Raw genomic sequence first — 21,003 nt, 5'->3', positions numbered from 1 at the left:
GCTCAGAAAGTGGTAATCAACATGGGCGCAAGCTGTCTGAACAAACTGCGAATGATTAAGTTAATTCATCATTGCGTCAAGTTAAATGTGCAAGCACCAGTAATGGGCTTTACAGGTGATTCACTGCGACAATTCTCCCGACCGACAGTTGAAATTGGCCGAGTATCTCAACCTACGACTAATAGTCGAGATGAGCTAAGCGAGTTGGCTTAATCAAAGAGAGAGAAACCCAAATCTTCGTCTTCTTCCTCCTCTTCTGGCTCTTCCTTCTTAGCAGCAGGAGCAGCAGCGGCAGCTGCTGGAGCGCTAGCTGCGGCTGCAGCCAAGGCAGCCTCTGGGTTGTCCAAGAACTCCTTGAGGGTCTTGATCTCTGGGAATACATAATCAGAGTCAAGAGCGAGAGCAGCGCAGTTCTTGAAGGCCTCAATAAGAGTATGGTCAACAGACAAGCTGGTTGGGAAGCCAATCTGGCGTGAGAGGGCATTGACATAGCTTACACCCAACTTCATGCAGCTGAAAATGTCCTCATCTGTAACATCCAAAACGCTAGCGTCAGAGAGAGCGCCGCTGTCATAAATCTTTTCTACTTTGAGACCATATGAGAATGGCTTAATGTTGAGCTTTTGCAACAATGTAGCGCCGGAGGCAGTGACCTTGTCATCCTTTTTAATCAAGTGGACCTCGTTTTGAATTTCAATTTGTCCCTTGACAATCTTTGTTGAAATACCGAGAGCTTGGAAGAAAGATGTCTGTGATGGATCCAAACCAGTAGAGCCAGCTTGGATGAAGACATCAGATGGTGCAATGACACCTTGACGTGCTGGAGCTGGAACCTTGTTCTGCAAGATAACATCACGGACCTCCAATGGGTCAGCCTCGCAGAACACAAAGCCAGTGTTGAGCTTCATGCATTGAGCAATTTTTTCAATCTCTGGAGAGTCCTCAAAGTTTTTGTGCAAGGCTGTCCTAATCATGGTGTTTTTACCCATCAATATAGTGGCCAACCCTCTAAGGGAGTGGCGGACCGTGGCCATCTGCTTGGATCCGACATGATCCACGCTGACAATCAAAATCTTTGGGTAAGTCTTGACCAAATGGGTCAACTTGTCAAAGTACAACTTTTTCTTCTCCTGCTTTGAAAGCTTTGCCATTTTAAAATACGATACACGGGCCTAAATGTCAGTGTATTTTGTTTACGTGGTGTGTCTAGGGCGTATTCACAAAACCATAAGGGGGACACGGCCATGGCCCATTCCTCCGTCACCGTGAGCTACCACTTGGCAATTCCGTCAATCTTGATCCATGAGCCAAGGGATTCACGGACTGGCAGCGCTAGGGCCGCCGCAAAGTCCTGTGGCCATAACCGTTGGGGCCAACGTCGGCAACTCCTTGGGAAAAGGACCAGTCCTGCGTGTCGTATACTAGACTTACCTTTCAAAACTATAAATCTGCTTTGAAATTTTACTTAAATATAAAGTCTGGTGGAATCATGAAATAGTCAATCGGGTCTGCCAATTCCATCATGGGGTATGACTGGATCGGCACAGACGTTGGCCAATTTCTCTCCATGAGCCGATGTGGTCCATTCTGGGCATCAAATCCGCATCAAGGTACAATAAGTCTCCGGAGTAAAGAGTTATAGCCTCGAAATCACCTGTCAACACCGTCAAATCGACGGTCTGTCTTTTGTGTATTTTCTAGACTCCTGTGTCTCTTTTCTGTGGAATTTTCTTCGCACTACCCCAGCCATCTTCTAGCCTAGCGGCCCTTGACGACCTGCCAGCTCTCCATCCACCCGTGTGTAGCCCTTGGGTGAGCTCCTCTCGATATTGGCCAAATCCGCGTCTCCCTCCAATATCGGGGCCCCGTACCCAGTCGAAACTTTTGCACATCTCCAGCCAATATTATGGCCTTTGAGGAGAAATACAAGACAATCAAACCAAAGTACGGTAAGTCGTCTGTGCTCTCCCCTCGTACTGTTGCCTCTCTGTCCACAACTGTGCCTTCACACCTTCTATTACCGTCTTTACACATCTCCTTCCGCTTGGAAGAGCTACACATTGCGACTCGTTCACATAGACATGTAGACCTTTTAAAGGACGCCTTTAAACAGTTGTACGGGGAACATGATGGCCTCAAGGCCGAGATCGGCAAAAGGAACGAAGAGTTTGAGCGGCTAAACGAGGACTATGCAAAGCTACGACAGGAGTATGACCTTCTCATTGAGGAGATTAAAGATACAAAGCTACAGGTGTGTCTAGTTGTTCCATAGAACCGAATGCGTAGGCTGGAGGAGGCAGCTCTTCGTGGATTGAAAGGATAAAGAAGAATGTAGAAGCTAGTCTGACGGATCCAAATATTGTTGCCAGTCTCAACGATGAAGTTGCATCCCTAAAATCCAAGCTTGAAACAGCTCTTGGAGATAATGGTAAGTTATATGGGAGAACATTGACGGAAATATGAGATCCAAAAGAGTGGATTAGCGAGAGTCTATGAGATGACAGGAATGGAGGACAGAAGAAGTCATTAGTGTGACTGTGGACTCTTTATACTCCATACTGTACTACTGAAGACTGTGTTGATAGCTGTTCATCTTGTTCTGTGGATAGTCTTTCTGACGGTGAGCTAGTTACAAGGGAGGATGAATGGAATGTGAATACTGAACAAAGATAGTACTTGAGTATCACAATTTGAGACATATAAAGTGAGGCATTGGGAATAAAGTAGCATTATGAATGCCTCCAAAAGGAATAGATATAAGGAATAAATGCCCTAATAACGAAACGGGTAGTGCAGGTCCATGTCAGGACGATAATCGAATTGAGGTCAAAGGAGGAACTCTTAAAGGTACCAATTACGAATATTGTACCCACAGTTGGAAAAATTCTATATGGATAATCAATCCTAATTATGGTGGAAGACTTCTTAAGATAGAAGAGGGTGTCGGTGGAAAGCCTACTTCATTTAATATTAGAAATCCAGTGGTGTGGGAGATAACAACTTACTATCACAAAGACTATGACAAAAATGCAAGTTTTATAAAAGCTCCTCTTGTACTCAGAATAAATAATGCTAGATATGGAGACCATTATGAGTGGTACGAGAATGCCGGAGATGGTATAAAATGGAAGAAGATTGATACTGCAGATGGATTTCCCAAAAATAACAAGAATCCTGTGAACCAAAACTTTACTGAGAAGCTGAATAAGCTCGCTTGCCAACTGCACAGACTACACAGACTGAATTTGTATAAAAAAGATATAGATCCTCCTTATAACTGTCCCATTTGTAAAAATGCAAGAGTTACCGTTCAACAAGAATCTAAAATTAAGGATGTTTACTCCAGGTTTAAACATATTCTAACAGAAGATGGAAAATACTGTGTTTACTATAAAGATGCTCTCATTAAATACCAAGAATCCAGCAGCGGGAAATTTACAGCATTAGAAGTCACCAATAAAAATCACATATATGTTTACTATTGGGATGGTGACATTGATCATATAAATCCTCTGTTGATAGAAGTTAAACTGTCTACAGTAAAGTCTAATTGGTATGAAAATGCTAGATATGGTGATGATAAAAATGACAAATGGAGGAAGTTGGAAGATGCTATAAATCTATCTTCTCCTGAAAACCTTAAGGATAAACTTGACATTCTCAGTTGCATGTTTAATGGAACGGTTAGGATAAAATTGGGATTGACTTCAAATTGCCATAATACCAGGGACGGTCGACACAAGGATAAACTGAAGAGTTGTGTCAATGGTATTTTTCACAAAGAACTTTCCATCTCTTTCTGTGAGTATACACCGCGTGAAGTCTCTGGAAGTGATTCATTCCATGTCGCAGAAATTCTTCTTGGAGGTGCTAGACAGACTTTCCCAGGAGGTACTTCATTAAAGGGTGTTACTAAAGTCTCCTCATATGAATCAAAATGTAGTCCTGGGGTTCCATTCCTGCTTTGCATAGAAACTGGAACTACTAGTAAGAAATATCAATGGTATTGGAAAGAAGAGAAAGGGGATAAATGGAAAGAGTGCCCAAAAATCTCTTCTGAAAAATCTCCTGAGAATTCTAAAGGTGAAATTGAAACTATTTTCTCAGTTGTAAAAGGTCCTCTTAAAATAACACAATGCAAACCATCTAGACCTCTTTCAGGTGGTATCCAGATGGATATTAAACGGCAGCCAACTGGCGATAAACCTTATGATATGTACAAAGCTAATTCCAGTCCCGGAAACGTTCCAATAGCTCTAGTTAAAACACTTGATTCACCTGTGCGCGGTTTCTTCAGAGTTACACACACTGCAAACATGGCGACGGGATCCTTTACACTAAGCGGTACTCTGGTAGGCGGAGATGGCATAAGAGGGATAAGCAATCCTATAGATAGTGTCTCAGTATATTACTGGAACAGTAATGATCAGACCCCAATATTGCTTGAAATTAATGATACAAACGGCAATACCAAATACTATTCCTACGCTGACAATTATACTGTAAGCGTACGAAGAAATGGGATTTGGGCACAACGTGGTTACGAGAGCCTAAAACATACAGATTTGGAGGAAATGCTTGATGACCAAAACTGCCATAGAAATATTACCATACCAATTGATCTAAAGGATCCTGCCAATCTCAAACCATTTTACAAGACAATTGAGAAAAAAGCCACTCCATACCTTAGGAATAAACGTGTAACTCCCGGAACTTCACCAAATCTTCCTAGAGGAGCTAAAAGGGACTATGAAATAGAAATATGCAATGTAAAAAATGAAATCTCCAGAGTTACATATGGTGGAAAAGAGATTACTGGTATTGAGCCTCCCAGAGGCAAATCTTCTGAGTTGAGGAAATATAAATGGAAACATGCACCCGATACAGATAGTAAAGTACCTCTTTTAGTTGAGTTCATTAGTAGTGGTAAATCATCCTGGTATGAGAATCTTGACAAAGATAGTCTTACATGGGCATCAATTGGGGATGATGAAGATGTTAAAATCTTTTATAGCGGTCACCCTCCACAGGGTCCATTCACTGAGGAACTTACAGAGAAGCTGGATGAGGTGAGCTGTAGAGTCCATCACACTGTCGGGATAGATATATCTAGGAAGAATACTGGAAGGTCGTATTGTCACAGTGAATGTTATCCAAAAAAGATCAAGGTTACCCATCTCAAGAATCCTAGACTTCCTGACTACAATATTTATGAACACTCTCCTGCCCCAACAGGTCAGAAGACCTTTACAGTGACCTCCATAGTGTATGGGAACAAAGAACAGGCACTTGAACAAAGTAATCTCACGTTTCCTCTAAGAGAAGTTTCGAAGGTCATTGTCTACTTTCCAGTTTGCAATGGAGATCATCCAGTTGCAATACGTGTTGAGCGCAATGGAGAGAGTGCTACATGGCTTAAAAATGAAAGTGGAGAGTGGATGCAGTTTAATCCAAAGGATGATATCATAGAAACTCTAAATCAAGCCACAAGTGGTCTAAACTTATGTCCAGCATACCCTAAACCGCGGCCACAACAAGGAGATGTTAATGGTACTGAAGATATTAAATCAGACGAAGAAGATGAAGATAACAATGGTGGGGAGAGATCTACAGGAGTAGACCAAGCTGCTCCTCAACCTATTCTTCAAGGTGAAGATGAATCTGCTCAACCTCAAACTTCTGTCCAACAAGCTGTTGCTCAAGCTCAAAAGGTCTCAGACCCTATTCCTGGATCTCTTCCTCGTGAAACTCCTCCAGACCATCATGACTCTAATAATCCTTTTTGGACTATTGAAAAGACTATCCCTACTGTCTCTTCTGTTCTAGGTACTTCTGCCTTGGCTTGTTTTGCAGGATGGAAACTTTATAACCGCTATAAAGGAGACCCTTGGGTTAGACAAATTTGAGACTCTATGGACTCTCCAGTATGGAGACTAGGGAATTGATACTGAGTAGTTGGTCTTAATTTGTTACATTCACAGTATTGACTGGGATTAATGTAACTGCCATCTTATGGACGATAAAGGATACCATGTCAAAGACGATTTTATGGATTTCTATGACAATCTACATTTTCCAAGTCACTTCGCAGCTATCCATCTGCTAATTAGCTCACAATTTTGATCCACATTCTTCATTCCATGTATTAATCATCTATACACTAATATTTGCATATACAGAGCTGCTCCAAAAGCAGTGTGCCCAGGCAAAGAGAGACTTAGAAGACAACAAGACAGAGTACAGCTTGATCGTATCCGAACTTAAAGAGAGATATGTAGCCCTGGAAAACATTTTACACGAGAATCAAGAACAGCTAAGAGAGAGTGAGGCAAATTTGGCGCGGAAAGATTCTCAAATTAGTGCAATGAATTCTGAACTTATCGCAAAATCGGAAACTATAGAAAAACTGACAAAGAGAATGGAATATCTGAACAATTACTACAAGGACTCATTAGAAAATAAGTATCGTGATGAAAAGTTAAAGTTTGACCTACAGCGATTTAGTCTACTCAATTGCAACAATATATATTTGCAATGTAATAATCTAAATTCAGATGGAGTTACAATTTTGGAGTTCTCAACAAAGACAATTGATTTATTTTCTGCCTTTTTCAGATCATGGAAAGAGGCGCTCAGAACCGTTGAATACTCACAAGTTGTCACAGATTCCGCCCTTATAACTGAACTTAAGAATTCTTTTGCAATTTCTGAATCAAGTAGTTCAGGTGATGAAACTATGGAGAATAATTCTTCAGCAGAAACCTCTCCGAAATGCTTGGAATTATGCCACAAAATTGACAAACATTTGGAAGCGATGCTGGAGATCTTCAAACGGATGACGGAGAAGACACACTCATTTCCTTGGCATTCACAGATGCCAAAGCTCATTAGTCATACCAAATCATTCGTTAGGCTCCAACGGATTTACTTCTGTGTAGAGGAATACACTCACCCATATGACTCCAAGGATCTCGTCAAGCATTCAACAAAGTTGCTCATTCAAACTTTGGGGGATATTTCTGGGACAATTGCAAAGATTTACGTTAAATTCCAATCAATCGTATTTTTGACGCAAAAAAAGAGTGACAGATGCTTTGATCATCTCCTATCCACACTCTTGACAAATTATAAAAGTGGGAAGACTAAACTTGCAAGTGACAGTCATGCCACAGCTTCAGACAGCGCATTTACTCATGAGCCTCCATTGGGCACATCCTCTAGTTCTTCCAAGAAACTATTGGAAAACCTGGACAAATTTATTGACAAATCGTACAAGAATATATTCCTACTGACAAAGAGACTTGCAAGCTTGATGTTGGAACTTAAACAGTGTCTATCGCAGAGATTGTGCCACCCGAAACTGGCAAACGGCTCCTTTCTACCACTTTGTGGAGGAAGTAGTGAAATGGTTGCACTTACAACTTGTGTAAATGAATTAAGTCAGCACATTCCATTACTCAATGAGCTCAGCCTCAGGTCTCTATTCTCTTTTGGAAAAACGTCTTGTGGATCTCTCTACGGAGTAGACAAGGAAGAAACGAATCCCGCAATTGTCCGTATTAATGCTGTAAACGAATCTCTGAAAACGTCTCAGCCAAGACTAAAATTTGATAACCTAAAGAATAATTTGGATCTCATAAGGCAACATGAAAATACACTTGAAGAGTGGAAGGAAAAGGTGAAGGCTATAGATGAAGAATTATCAATCGCAAATATAAAATGTAAACAATACGAATCGGAACTAGAAGCTCTCAAGGACACACAAAAAATTGAGACTGCATGCACCAGAGCATTTTCAAGATTGGAAACGGTCTTGTCACAGCCATGCAAGGAATTAAGTGCGAGCGCTACTTCAACTCACCACGATTCTGCGGGAGCGAAAAGTGAAGAAGATGAAAAAAAACTACTCATGCATATAAAACATCTGATAAAATCTGTAAACAATTTGGAGACGCACAACAAGCAACTAAAAATGACTATTGAGTTGAACAAACAAGAGTATGAACGAGCAAGGGAAAATGAAGATTCTCTACATCGCAAATACAGTGAACAACTCTCATATATGAACGAACACATATGCGAACTAAACAATAACATTTTGTCGAGTGAATACAAAATTGCAGAACTTACACAGGCAAAGGTTCAGTGCCCATCTTGTGGATTCAATAACACACTTGGTAGGTTTTCAGATGAATTCCATATTAAACAAACAGGTTCCATGGTTGGCTCCGGAAACAACAAGGGCAAATGTTCGTCATGCAAAGGAATCGTCTTACACTCTACAATTTAAAGTTTTTTCTCTACATTTTTTATCAACGACTATCTTGAATGAGTGGATTATAAATGTATTTTTCTGGATTAAAGGGCTAAAATTACTGCGTTAAATATCAAGGCTTACTGTGAATGGAGAGGATTCTCTAAAAGGAAGTTCAGATTTACCCTTGACGATTTTTATTACTCACCGGTACTTTTGGTACTAACTCCAGTGACCATATTTTCTACCATTCTCAGTCATAATTGCCACTCATTTGGCATCCTTTGTTAACGTAAATGCTTCTAAAACGGAAGAAGTCGATCCTTTATAGCCATGAGGGGATAGACAGGGTCTACACACTTTGTACGACTGTCATCTCCTCCCACAGTTGGCTATCCAGCGAGTTACACTCATTACATTGGCTCAATTATCGTTACTAAGGCCCCGTCAGTTACGCTTAGGTGATTTACATTTGCGCAGAAATTTCTTCCGAGTCACCATTCCACTTTTCTCTCCTATTCATTCTTCCAGGTACACCTCGCCAATCCTTTCACAACTCCATCGTTAGAGCATATTCTATCCTTATTCGCTTGGTTACTAGGCGACACTTCGCTCCCTACGGTTGCATTGCCGTTACTCCCAATGAAATGTCAAAAAGGCCGATTTTTGACCTTTCTGACTTGCCAACTCTGGATTCTCTGACAAAATGTAAAGATTTTGTAGAGAAATTAAAGGAATCCAACAGAGGTATCGCAGAGGGGCTCAGGGAGGGGACATTTGCCAGCACAGTCGACGCTAACCTAGAAATCATCAAAAGTGACGCTCCAGAGCTCAAAATAAAGGAGCAGGAAGAGGAAGCTATCGTTTTAGGTAAGTGGACGTTCGTTTGATCCCTGCAATATCCATTAACGATGACAATGACATCCATTCACGTCTATGCAAACCCATTCAGAAGTCGGAGCTGGCGTTTTCGATGTTAAAGGAGATCCAATGAGCAAAGAATCAGCCAAGAAGGCAGGTGTAACGGTAGTAGACGTCGACAGCGAGGTATGGATGTGTAGATTGATGATGAAAATCCTCAGGTTGTCAAGGAACCTACTCCTCTCATTACCGAAATAGTTAGAGATGAAGATGCACATTGAGCGTAGCTCTATGGTGACCAAAGGGAGCCTGTAGAAGAGTAGGATTAAGGTCATTACTGGAGTGAAACGGAAGGAAGAATGACCTACCGACGTCGGAGACTAGGTAGTTTAGCGACCAACGGGAGCTTAAAGAAGAGTAATGAAGACTCTATGAGCGAAGTGGCGAGTATACTTTAGTATAGGAGCCTGAATGGTCACCTGTTCTCACTCTAGTAGACTCTTTAGAGATTCTCATTATACTAGTGGAGCTAGGAGGACAACTAAAGAGAGTCTCTAGAAGAATAGATGAATGAGTTACCACTATGAGATGCCAAGCATTGAGTTCTATAATGCAACAATAGCGGGGTGAGAGCTTGTGTATTCACAATACTCTCGGTGTAGTGAGTAGGTGAACAAGTTACATCGTCGCTTGAGCTCACTTTGTTCGCCATAAAGCTCATTACATTCGCTCTAGTCCCTCATTCTTCGGGGCCTATCCTCCTCCCTATGGTCGGATGATAGCTCGCTACCCCTTAGACTGCATTAAACAGTTTATACTCGGTATGTCCCTATAACCCATCTTCAAATCTCTCTAGTTGATAATGCAAAACCCTGCAGTCATTTACATCGAATATAAAATTTCTAGACACTTGGTCATCTCTTTAAATGTATAATGCAGCCTTTAATTCGTATAAATGCACTTTACATCCATAAATCGTATTTTAATGGACGCAAAAGTTGTCTCTATCATCTAGATACGGGGTTATTCATATTAACCCGGTACCATATATACAGCTTAATACTCCAAGAACAACTTCTCTTGCACATGAACACGGTAGTTTCTCGTTAAAGTATTCCCATTACTACTCATCAGTTATACATGCAATGCAAGTGAAGGGATGTGAGTATAATAAGTACTCTTTGTAGTCTATTGTATTTTGGGTCAGAATACAAATTTGTATCTGTGCCCTTTGTTTGTTTAGACCTATAGTCTTTGTCACGCCTATTGCGTATTATTCTGGTAAGATTCTGGTTCCATTGTAACAGACAAAGACTCTACAAGATGAGGGTGCTGGCAGTACTATGGACGGTATGCCTGGTAAGACTATGCAGTGCAGGTTGTTGTGGAGGAGGTACTAGAGATGACGATGATGGGCCTTATGGTGGATCTACGGAGAATCTTAGGAGTAGTCCATCTCAATCATCTAGACAGGATGGAGTCGCTCTTGATCTTTCTAATCCTGATGAATCCAAGTTAGAAATTAGGGAAAGTGTAACTCATGGAGTAAGTTACAGGGGATTCATTCCTAAATCTGGCTATCATACCAATAAAGTAAAGGATGGTGGCAAGGAGTTATGGAAGGCTGAAGCTGGTGAAAAGTATTTCCTTGCACAGTCTTACACAAAGGGAAATGAAGCAGTTCTTTACCTGGAGATTTCCGGAAGTAGTGGTACTACGCATAAATACTTTGAGAAGGTTGATGGAAAATGGGATGGTATCACACAAGGAGACTTTTTAAAGAAGCTTCATGAAATGAGGAATGGTGTTACTAATCAACCTTCTGTAGAATCTTCTCAGGAATCTCCTAACCCTCCTAAGGCTCCTACTCAACCAGAGGCAGTTCCTCCCGGTGAAGAATCTAAAGAGGAGAAGGTACTTACTCAACCTACTCAAGAATCTACTCCAACAGAGCCCAAGGAAGAGCCTGAACCTGTAAGCCCTTTGGCTTCCAAGGTCGATTCTACTCTATTTGATGTGAGTGAATCTAACTCTGACGGAGTGCCACTTTTGACATGCACGCCAAAGCCTAATATTGTAGTCACAGAATTCAAGTATGGTGACGATACAATTTGGAAGAACTCTAGAGGTTCATGTTTATCGGCTCTAATCTACTTTGATGAAGACAAACCAGAAGTTGTAACACTACAATATAGAGCGTATGGTAAAGATCGCACTATCTTCCTCCACTATAACGGTGATGAATGGGAAGATAACCAGGAAGAATATGCAAAGAAGCTTAACATATTGAAGGGAGTTCCTCCTCCAGCTACTCAATCAACTGTACGAGTCAATACCACCCTTGACCTCTTGAATCCAGATGTAGAATCAGTACATGTTGGTGGTGGCGATGAGGACGGACTGGCTAAAAGGGTCTTTACTCCAAATGACGGTTTTGCTATGACCAAGGTTGTTATCAGAGGAGATCTGATTTGGAAGGCTAAAAGACCTGGTGAGAAATGCACTCTTGTAGAATCTTATAGCAAGGGGGAGTCAATGCTGGCTTATTTAAAGCTTGAGAGTGCCACTGGACTAGATTTAAAGTATCTTGAAAGAGTAAATGGAGAATGGAAGGAAGTCACTATTACTGAATTTTATCAGAAACTTGGAGGAATGAGAAAGAAGAAAGAGGAATCCCCAGAGGAAGAGATAGAAATACATTTGAAACGTGCCAAGAAGAGGCTAGAGGAGAGTGAGTCTGCTCCTGCAGTTGCTAAATCATCTGGAAATACCAATGCTAACAGAGAGGTTAGTACTCCTAAATCTCCTACTCCCATTACCCTTGATCTTTCTAATCCTGACAACTCTAAGATAAAGACTACGAGAAGAGAAGATAACGGAATAGCTGTTAAGGAATATGTTCCAAAGGACCCTTTCTACATCTCTTCTGTTATGGATGGTGACAAGGAGGTATGGAAACCAGCATCTGAAAAGGAAGAGTTTGTGTTTGCGAGAGTATCCTCCAAGGGAGACTCTTCTCTCCTTTTAATATTTCTTGAAGATGCTGATAATAGGTTCTTTGAAAAGAATGCTAATGGATGGACTTCCATTGATGAAAAAGACTATGAACAGAAGCTTGCTGAATTGAAGTATGCTGGTTAAGCAACCTTACCAAGTTTCTAAATAGTGACTCCTTGTGACTACTCCCCCTATGGATATAATGCAGTATGTTCTCCCTACCCTTGGTAGGTAGTAGAGACTCTCCCCTCTAGGCTATTCTCTTATCAGACAAATTAACCTCCATAGGTATAAGTTATTCTAGACTACCATTGCATATCCTACGGGTTTTCAGGTGTTTTCCAAAGAGTTGCTTGTTCCTCTCTCAGAGGTTCTTCCTCTATCTCTAGATTCTCCACTAAACTGGCAAGTGGGAATAGTGCTGGAAACATCCTGCATGCATACTGGAATGGACTGTCTTTACACCCATAGAACTACCCACATGACTAGCCATGACAATTTTGTCTGCAAGAGCCCATGTTACTAAACCAACTAGTCTAGGATGGACAGAGTACCTCATTCCTTTGTACAGAAAGAAGCTCACTTAGCTATAGTCTCTATACATTCACATCAATGTTCCTCCATAAGTATCACTCAGTCACTAGCGCTATACGCTCCATCTCATTCATGATCGCCATTGGTCATTCCTCGATCCACCACCCATGAGCTATCCGGGCATCATTCAGTCACGTTGGAATCCCGATTGGCTATCCTATAACGACTTATGGAGCTGTTAACACCCTTTAACATACACATACACCTTTTAAAACATCCTGTAGAGACTCTAAGACGTAGAGAAAAACGGCGATGCCAGGTGCACAGTCAAGGGCGTCGACAGCTGTGCCAGCAGAGGCAGGAGCTTCTTTGCTCCCAAGAAACCACAGTAGGACTCCATAACGGCAAACAAGACGATGGAATCGATAGCAGAACGATGCGAAGGTTAGCCGAGAAAAGCTCCACCTCGAGTCAAGCAACACATCTGTGGTGCAGCGCTTACACATTGCAGAAATCATAAAACGCAGTCCTTTTCGGCTATTCACGTAGTTTATCTGTAAATTATTATTCTCTGGTGTGTAAAACTGAATATATCTGCCAATTGCAAAGTTTTTGCATATAATTTTTGTTTCAGCCACAATCTCTAGATTTTGTGGCATCTACTCACAATTTACCACAGGAATATAGATATAAAGGTCGTTGGACCCTAGAAAAGTCTACACATTGCCCATTTGATCAGAGGAATAGACGCTTCTCTCCCACTGCAAGTTATTCTTCCGGGTTGAGGAAATCTTCGCTCGTATATTTGAAAAATGGATCTTGCTGCGCGGTTGAGGAATGTTTTCTTGGTCATGGACCACAAGATGGAGGGTGTTTTGAACGAGATTGCCATTATAGCTGCCCTGCAGTCGCTTGGTCTCATCTTGTCAGATGAGGTTAAGACCAAGTGTAAACCCATGAATTGTGATGAGTTTTGCAAATTTGGAATGGAGGTTGCCAAGGGACTCCCGGCTGATGGTGGTTTGAATGATTTGTTCAAGTCACTCTCTGGAAAGAGCGGATCCATTGCCACTAATGAGCTCAGAAGCGTCATGGAAACCATGAAGATGAGCAATTCTGCCGATTTGGATAGGCTTGTTAATGTCTTAGACCCAAAGGGTACCGGATCCTTTGACCAAGCTGCACTTGTCAATGCTTTTCATGCATAATCTTTTCATTTTTGTGGCATAGTTATAGAGGTATGGGAATGTAGTAATTTGTAGCAGGTTTTTCTACATGGCTATTTATGGTTTATATGTGAATGTGTAGGATGGTCTGTGGATAGTTTCTCTGATGGTGAGCTAGTTGTAAGGGAGAATGAATGGATGGTTGTCTAGGGAGTGAGTAGGTAAGGAGACTCTCATGGATCTCAGAGTTTGTAATGAGCGTACTCTATGAACATGGAGGATGATACTAGACTAGTAAGAAGAGGGGACTTGCTTTGGGAACTCTAGTAATAATGGTGGATGATCAAGGAGTAACCATTCAGCTCTCAGAAAAACCAGAGGCGGATTATGGGAATGGAAAGACTTATGGGAGTGGTAAGCAAATTAAGGTCATAAGAACTCCTGAACTATATGACTTCTACAGGTATACTCATAAGGTTTCTAATGGAAGCCAGTTTACACTCTTAGAAGTTAAAGGTGATAGTAGTAAAAGAATAAATGGAATTAATGAATACGGTAAACCGGTAACTTCAGTTGAAGCCTATTACTGGAAACATGAAAAAACCAACGGTAGTCCGCCCACAAAGGTTCTCTTGATAGGAGTCACCACCAGCACAGGAACTACCTATCATAAGAATACTAGTGGCAAAGATTGGGTTGAACATCATCTCCAAAATGATCTCGAGAAAACTCTGGACGAACAAAACTGTTACAACAACAACGCCATAACCTTAGATCTTTCCAAAGATGCATACGGGACAGGAGACAAGTATTGTTGTGACGGTCATAAAGGTAGCAGTAGAATCACTGTTGCTTCTATACCAGTTAATCATAAACATGTGGGCTCAAAGACTCTTATGGCCTACAGCTATACCATTAGTAGTGAAAAATTGGCAGCTATAAAGCTCGCCGGTGGAAAGAAAAGGAAGACTATAAAACTAGATGGATCAGAATTTCCCATGGAAGGTGTAGAAAGTGTCTCTGCACTATACTCCAATGGTAGTAAGGAACCTGTCTTGATTTGTCTCAACATGAAAGGTGACGATAAAACTTCTGGATGGTACAAAAGTAGTGGTGGAGATACATGGACAAAAGCTCCTGAACTCGGTGATGTAAAACCAGAGGAGATTCAGAATAACTGTAAACAATGGAATGCACTTGTTGGTGAACTTAAGAAGCATAGTGACAGTAACTTGCAAGAATGTACTCTGGAGCCTCCTAAACAACCACCAGAATTACAGGGCTCACAACATTCTGAAGAAGAGGGAGAAAATGAACATGAAGAGGAAAAAGACAAGGTTCAAGAAGACTCTGCTCTTACAGTTGAGGAAGAGGTTCCAGCATTTGACTTATCTGACCAAGTTCCTGATACAGAGTCTGAAACAAAGATTCTTCTACAAGGTACTCCTGTGATTAAAATTCTCACTACAGATACTTAAACTCTACCATGGACACCCCTAAAGTCACAAATCCATCGATGATACCAGTAATCCTAGTAGAAGGGTCTTGTAAAACACCTACTCATTTTATAATACTTATAGTCTATCCTCTCCTAAACTCATTCCCTCAACTGTATATACAACAAAACTACCGAGTATATATTAGATAATAATCACATTACACAACTGTAACCATTACAGTGAAATTTAAGCGTTTGAAAACAAACTGAGTAATGATGACATTACTAAAAACTAAATCTTTCAAGACTCTTAAGCCAAGACATGAGCCAAGTCAGCCAAAACAGCATGATGTGGCAAGCCAGCAAGAGCTGGAGCATGCTTGCAGACACCCTTGGCGAGCTTTCCGAACCAGACACTGTGAGAAACTGGGAGAGCAACACCACCAAAGAAGTGGAGGAAGTGCTCAGATCCATCAACGAGAGTGACGTGGGCCAAAGCGAGGCCACCATCCTTGCAGTGAGAGAAGGCCAAGACTTCCTTGACGGCAGCTGGCAAAGCCCACTCGAAGTTGGCACCGCACTTGAGACCATCGAATTCACCATTAGGAACAAAGTGAAGAACCTTGGCACCGTGGTGAACACCCTTGACAACGGCACCATGGGCAGCCAAATCGGCAGCACCAAAGTCAAGATGAAGAGCAGAAACAGCGAAAACGCTGACAGCAGAGATCAAAGCAACAATAGCGTTCATTGTGTGTTTAGTATGGGTCCTCCATGCATGTAATGGTAACCATCTACTCCGAAAACTCCTCTTAATCTCTTCCTATTCCAAGCTTTGTCACGTCTAGACATATCCCTAGTACAAGATAACCAGTGGACTGCCTAGCTTCTCCGGTTCATTCTTAGACTTTGGGGGTGTTTACCATGTTGCCACAACGAGCCAATTAACCGTTGGAAAATTATTACTTTGGCCATTGCAAGGGTTTTTATACTGGTCTCTTCTGACCCTCGTACTTGATGTCTAACGGAATTTCTTAGTTATAGCAGAAGGCTGCTTCTTCCACATTACCTTCACTAAGGCAACTAGGGATATCTTGCCATATTTGTACAATTTCATCCAATGTTATTCCTCCAGATATCTTGTGATTATGGTATCCCTTGAAACCCGCAGGGTCTATATATAACATGTATGAGAATGTCTGTACCGGTTACATCATCTAGGGATACTTATATCGTCGGAGTCTTTCACTCCGTTACACCGAGAGATCATGTCATCAATATCGTCTCTAGTCTCCAGCGCCTTGTGTAAAGCGGGGTCATCCAGAGCTAAGCACTTTTGTGGAGTAGACGCCTTCGAATCGAGTTTTCTCAGGGGTTTTCCGGTAACTCTGATTCCAAACTGAGCCAAGAGACTCGTAATTTGCCAAATGAACGAAGATACGCTGGAAAAGTTATCCAAATTTGCAATCATGGGTTCTTTCCCAGGAATCAACAAATGGAACAAGAATCCTCCTGGTGCCTTTACCTCTGATCCTAATGCTGATTCTTTTGACACATCAACTTTGGTTTCAACGATATCGATATTTTTTCTGTGTACACGTGTATATGCGACAGTAAAAATGTCTCGTATAGCATGGACAACATACCCGTACAGCTGCAAAATTTCAGACAAAACCAGGCGATACATTTTTGTCTTTAGCGATGATTCTGTGTGATAGAATATGATTGTTGGCTTTTCAGCCTCCAATAAAGTGTTTAAGGAGCTAAACTCTATGACTCTCGGCAGTTTCTTTTTCTCTGGACCCCTAAGTTTAGAATACATTACCAAAATTAGACTTCACTATGGGAGGAAGAAGTCAGACTTTGCAACCACCAGTTACATCTGCACAAAATATCAAGAATCTAGAAGTCAGGACCACAAATTTATGTTACAAATTGATGGAGTTGCTCCAGTATTTTTGGTGCTCACATTAGTATATTCTGACTGACACTAAATGAAAGATCTCCAATGTGTACGGTATCTCCGGGAGAAATTCCAGCCTTTACCATTTTACTTTGCATCTTGGCTCGTCTCAACATTCCTCTTAGCCTGTCTAATGTTTCTGGTTGTTCGAATCTCATCATTGCGATTTTCCTCTCCAAATAGGGAGATTCTATCGTAAATTCGCCTTCCCCGATCTTTGTTACTTTGAAATTGCGAGGATCAAGCTTCCTGAAATTGTCCAATTCGCAGACAGTAGGGACATCAGTATTTACACATGGAACAGGAATTTCCTGATGAAGCTTTGCAAGGATCGGTCTTATTGTCTCAAAGTTTTCCAGTGTTTTTGCTAAATAATAATCAGAGATATGGATAAAGATAGGTGAGAACAAACCTGAAATTGGGTAGATACGATCATGATTGCAGTGTTTTATGAATGATTCCAAGATGGTAGTAACTTTATCGGGATTCACCAAATCTATTTTGTTTAAAAGGACAATATCCATCCTCGAGAGTAGTTCATCATCATAGAGACCAATTTCCCCCTTTACGGCATTGTAATCTTCAAGGGGATCCTGTAGTTTGTTGTATGGATGAATTTTAATAGTGTAAGAGTTTGAAGGAAAAATTACCTCTGCTGAAATGTCTACAACATACGCCAGTACTTGGCATCTTTCAATGTGCTTTAAAAAGTCATGACCCAAACCACGACCCTCGTGAGCACCTTTAATCAATCCGGGCACGTCTGCAATTACTAGCTTTCCTCTTTTCAGAGCTTCCTCCCTTTCCGTATCATTTTGAGAATGTACATTTTCATCTTCTCTTGGCAATTCCTCTTCAGCTTCTTCAAAAGTAGATTGTGTATCATCTTCAGGTACATCATTGACAATACCAGAATTCTCATCCTCTTGAGTTATACGATCATAGTCCATAACGCCATGCACAGGTGATATTGTGCTGAATGGATAATCTGCAATCTTTGGTCTAGCTTTGGTTAAACTCTTGAGAATTGAGCTTTTACCTGCAAAATTGAGTGGTGAATGAATGAGACAAACCGGAATTTGGTCTACCAACAAGGGCAATATCTCCCGGTATCTTGTAAACTAGTGATACAACTCTGCAAATGCCACGTTCACCTCGCTCAGATATTTTTGGGGCATTATTTCTACAGCTTATTAAGCATCCTATATGCACTTACAGTTTCGTCATGAAATGCTTGTTTCCTCTTCCACCTCTTCCTCCACGTGCGATTCTAATCTTGTCCCCTTTCCTCAGTAAAGTTCCAAATATTTCACCATCTTCTCCGTAAACTACAGTTCCTGATGGGACAAAAATGTCGAGATCCTTTCCTTTGGCCTAGATGCTCATAACTTTATGAAATAGACAAACCCCGTTGCGCTGTGATCCAAGACCATTCTCTCCGTCTTTTGCCTTGTAAATGTAAAATTGATCAATGTGATTTAGACTTGAAAGCATTTCATCACAGTGTAGATAAACAGAGCCCCCAGGACCGCCGTTACCGCCGTTTGCTCCTCCAAGGGGAACATGTTTCTCTCTCCTAAATGAGAGACAACCGTCACCTCCGTCTCCACCAATTGCCTTTATTTTGCAAAAGTCGACAAGTTTTGACGCTCTATAGTCTCTGCTTTCGCCGAAAATGTCATCTTCCAGGTCTACATCTTCTTCCTCTTGAAAGTTGACATCTTCCAGATCATCAAAATTCTCATCATTTGCTTCTTCCAGTTCCTCTGTGTCATCACTCAGAGATTCATCCTGATGGATTTTGGCTCTATATCTGCATTTACGAATGCTATAGAGCCATAGATAACTCGGAACAAAACTGAGCCTAGAGGAAGAATAAAAGAGTCGATCGCGCGGATCATTCTGCTGTATGAGCGCAGATTCTAAATGCAGAACGTTTTACATAGACATAAAACGTACCTATCCAGTCATTTTTTGGAAATGTGTCGCTAAAGACGCAAATTCTTCCATGGAAGGCTCCACCTAGACCACATTTTGGATATTCTCGGCCTAAAATTTTGTTTTTTCTCATATAAACATTCTTCTTGACAAGAAAAAAATATTTTAGGATAAATATGCAAAGGAAGGACGGTAAATAGTCGCAAAAACCTACAATGACGACCAGACTGAAGAACGAGGCCAAAAACTGGTGGATTTATCGACAGGAAGCAAAAGTATAAAGACACAAAAGTTAAAATACAAAGTCCCAGAGAAGGAGCTATAAAGGACATTAAGTGTGTGCAGACTGCAGTTGGCCTACCCCAAGGAAGACCTAGAGGCTCAGCTGATACGATGCCGTTTGGATTCCTTGTAAAGGTTCCGAGTATATGTTTGATTAAAGGCTCACGAACCATAGTAATCATCATAAGCCCACGGATTCCTAGGAAGAAGGGATGAGATGACGCGAGACTTACTTGTCCAAGAAGAACTCCACAGCTTCCTTTATGTAATAGTTTGGTATTAAATTAGACAACTTGCAAGGTTCCCTGAATGTCAGTGATGGAATGAATGGGTTAGTGGAGCTAAATATCCAAGGGAGATTTCACTAGAGAAGCTCCGGAACATAACAAACCTGGTAATCGGATCAAATTCACCGTTTGACCGAAGGTGCATTTCAAGCAATTCCCGTTCATACGTTAGGCCACTGGACGAGATCACAGGATCCTTCATTATGCACTGGACATTTTTATAAGCGGGCATAAAGAATGCTACACATGTGGAGAATGACAAACCATGGATATCTTGCAGCAAAGATAGCTCGGAATAGTGCGATCTTTTGAGCCCATTGCTGCGTTTGTAACTGCCTCCAACTGATTTATTCTCTCTGTGCAGGACTCCTCAGTCTCTTGTCCCATAATCAGATCCTGTTGTCACTATCATCACATGTAGATCATCGAACCTGCGCATAGCTCTTGAAGGAATGAAGGACATCCATAAACTTTGCATCCTCCTCGAGCCAAAGTTGCTTCTTGACCTTCATAATCTCATTGTCAATCTCGTCACTATACGGGACCTTGTAATGTTCGGAGAGACATTTTGCCTTTTTAAGCTTTTTGAGACCTTCGTTGGTGTTTCCTGAGGAGAATGCGTAGAGACTGCAAGACAAACCTAAATGGACCAGGGCTTGACCGAGCAAATAGTGAGCCTTTACCGAGTTTTCCTCCAAGTTTAGGGCCTGTCTAACATCCGATTCGACCTGAATGTTTTTGTTGAATGCACACTCGGTGGGTCCAGAGTCCATTGCGGCAGAGCTTAGCTACTGACAAGCCAAAAATCTGTCCAGGAAAACCTCTAGAGCCGCCATGGCTACACAGAGACCATTCACATCCACCGACTGGTGAAAGGGATGACTGGGATACCGGCAACCATAACGAGACGTACCATTTCCCACTTTTGCTGTCGCTTATAGCAAAGTGCTCTGTTCGTGTAATACTCGTGATTGTCTGGATTGAGCTCAATTGCCCTTGTGTAGTAGTTTATCGCGGATTCCAAGTAGCCGAGCTTAAAACTTTCATTTCCGAGTACTCTGAGCTCCTCGGCTCTCTTTATTCTCTCCTGTTTTGCCTCCCATGAGTCCTGACTCGGACTAGGATGCGAAAAGATGTCAAGTCTCGAAGGACTCTGAGAATCCGCCGGGTGGTCGTCTGACATCATAAGCTACTCTTCCATCTTGTATCTGATTACTTAAAATGAGCATAGAGTCCATATAAATTCCCCATAGCAAATTGTGCGCGGTGTGTAGAGAATGTCA

At 41.5% G+C, this 21,003-nt stretch overlaps 11 protein-coding genes across 11 annotated transcripts, besides 1 other annotated feature; 5 read left to right on the top strand and 6 right to left on the bottom strand.

Moving 5' to 3' along the window:
• Window positions 1–17: 17 nt before the first annotated feature.
• BEWA_031590 (60S acidic ribosomal protein P0, putative) lies at window positions 18–1,496 on the bottom strand. The gene is made up of 2 exons (XM_004829915.1): window positions 1,432–1,496; window positions 18–1,172 (listed from the first exon to the last, which is right to left on the bottom strand). The coding sequence occupies exon 2, from the start codon at window positions 1,149–1,151 to the stop codon at window positions 210–212; it is 942 nt and encodes a 313-aa protein (XP_004829972.1). The 5' UTR covers window positions 1,152–1,172; window positions 1,432–1,496; the 3' UTR covers window positions 18–209.
• Window positions 273–332: a microsatellite.
• A 410-nt stretch (window positions 1,497–1,906) lies between the features above and the next one.
• Window positions 1,907–2,463, top strand: BEWA_031580 (hypothetical protein; the record flags this gene model as incomplete). The annotated part of the gene is made up of 3 exons (XM_004829914.1): window positions 1,907–1,949; window positions 2,088–2,251; window positions 2,287–2,463. 3 exons carry the CDS (start codon window positions 1,907–1,909, stop codon window positions 2,461–2,463), a joined length of 384 nt encoding a protein of 127 aa, XP_004829971.1.
• Window positions 2,464–2,735: 272 nt separating this feature from the next.
• BEWA_031570 (hypothetical protein) lies at window positions 2,736–8,290 on the top strand (the record flags this gene model as incomplete). Its single annotated transcript, XM_004829913.1, has 2 exons — window positions 2,736–5,826; window positions 6,180–8,290. 2 exons carry the CDS (start codon window positions 2,736–2,738, stop codon window positions 8,288–8,290), a joined length of 5,202 nt encoding a protein of 1,733 aa, XP_004829970.1.
• Window positions 8,291–8,577: 287 nt separating this feature from the next.
• On the top strand, window positions 8,578–9,396 carry BEWA_031560 (hypothetical protein; the record flags this gene model as incomplete). The annotated part of the gene is made up of 3 exons (XM_004829912.1): window positions 8,578–9,124; window positions 9,207–9,301; window positions 9,337–9,396. The coding sequence occupies exons 1-3, from the start codon at window positions 8,902–8,904 to the stop codon at window positions 9,394–9,396; spliced, it is 378 nt and encodes a 125-aa protein (XP_004829969.1). The 5' UTR covers window positions 8,578–8,901.
• Window positions 9,397–10,438: 1,042 nt separating this feature from the next.
• BEWA_031550 (signal peptide-containing protein) lies at window positions 10,439–12,256 on the top strand (the record flags this gene model as incomplete). Its single annotated transcript, XM_004829911.1, has 1 exon — window positions 10,439–12,256. One exon carries the CDS (start codon window positions 10,439–10,441, stop codon window positions 12,254–12,256), a length of 1,818 nt encoding a protein of 605 aa, XP_004829968.1.
• An 863-nt stretch (window positions 12,257–13,119) lies between these two features.
• BEWA_031540 (hypothetical protein) lies at window positions 13,120–13,914 on the bottom strand. The gene has a single exon (XM_004829910.1). The coding sequence runs from the start codon at window positions 13,746–13,748 to the stop codon at window positions 13,353–13,355; it is 396 nt and encodes a 131-aa protein (XP_004829967.1). The 5' UTR covers window positions 13,749–13,914; the 3' UTR covers window positions 13,120–13,352.
• A 230-nt stretch (window positions 13,915–14,144) lies between these two features.
• Window positions 14,145–15,290, top strand: BEWA_031530 (hypothetical protein; the record flags this gene model as incomplete). The annotated part of the gene is made up of 1 exon (XM_004829909.1): window positions 14,145–15,290. One exon carries the CDS (start codon window positions 14,145–14,147, stop codon window positions 15,288–15,290), a length of 1,146 nt encoding a protein of 381 aa, XP_004829966.1.
• Window positions 15,291–15,454: 164 nt separating this feature from the next.
• On the bottom strand, window positions 15,455–16,001 carry BEWA_031520 (signal peptide-containing protein; the record flags this gene model as incomplete). Its single annotated transcript, XM_004829908.1, has 1 exon — window positions 15,455–16,001. The coding sequence occupies one exon, from the start codon at window positions 15,999–16,001 to the stop codon at window positions 15,561–15,563; it is 441 nt and encodes a 146-aa protein (XP_004829965.1). The 3' UTR covers window positions 15,455–15,560.
• A 462-nt stretch (window positions 16,002–16,463) lies between these two features.
• BEWA_031510 (hypothetical protein) lies at window positions 16,464–17,072 on the bottom strand (the record flags this gene model as incomplete). The annotated part of the gene is made up of 1 exon (XM_004829907.1): window positions 16,464–17,072. The coding sequence occupies one exon, from the start codon at window positions 17,070–17,072 to the stop codon at window positions 16,464–16,466; it is 609 nt and encodes a 202-aa protein (XP_004829964.1).
• A 143-nt stretch (window positions 17,073–17,215) lies between these two features.
• Window positions 17,216–19,284, bottom strand: BEWA_031500 (small GTP-binding protein domain containing protein; the record flags this gene model as incomplete). Its single annotated transcript, XM_004829906.1, has 7 exons — window positions 17,216–17,580; window positions 17,626–17,806; window positions 17,864–18,252; window positions 18,287–18,396; window positions 18,430–18,587; window positions 18,621–19,135; window positions 19,173–19,284. The coding sequence occupies 7 exons, from the start codon at window positions 19,282–19,284 to the stop codon at window positions 17,216–17,218; spliced, it is 1,830 nt and encodes a 609-aa protein (XP_004829963.1).
• A 311-nt stretch (window positions 19,285–19,595) lies between these two features.
• Window positions 19,596–20,906, bottom strand: BEWA_031490 (tetratricopeptide repeat domain containing protein; the record flags this gene model as incomplete). Its single annotated transcript, XM_004829905.1, has 7 exons — window positions 19,596–19,632; window positions 19,667–19,738; window positions 19,825–19,928; window positions 19,985–20,116; window positions 20,152–20,327; window positions 20,361–20,448; window positions 20,634–20,906. 7 exons carry the CDS (start codon window positions 20,904–20,906, stop codon window positions 19,596–19,598), a joined length of 882 nt encoding a protein of 293 aa, XP_004829962.1.
• Window positions 20,907–21,003: the final 97 nt, after the last annotated feature.

Source organism: Theileria equi, chromosome 1 (genome assembly GCF_000342415.1).
Source record: "Theileria equi strain WA chromosome 1, complete sequence".
In the NCBI taxonomy this organism is placed as follows: domain Eukaryota; phylum Apicomplexa; class Aconoidasida; order Piroplasmida; family Theileriidae; genus Theileria; species Theileria equi.
This window is presented reverse-complemented; position numbering and strand designations above follow the sequence as displayed.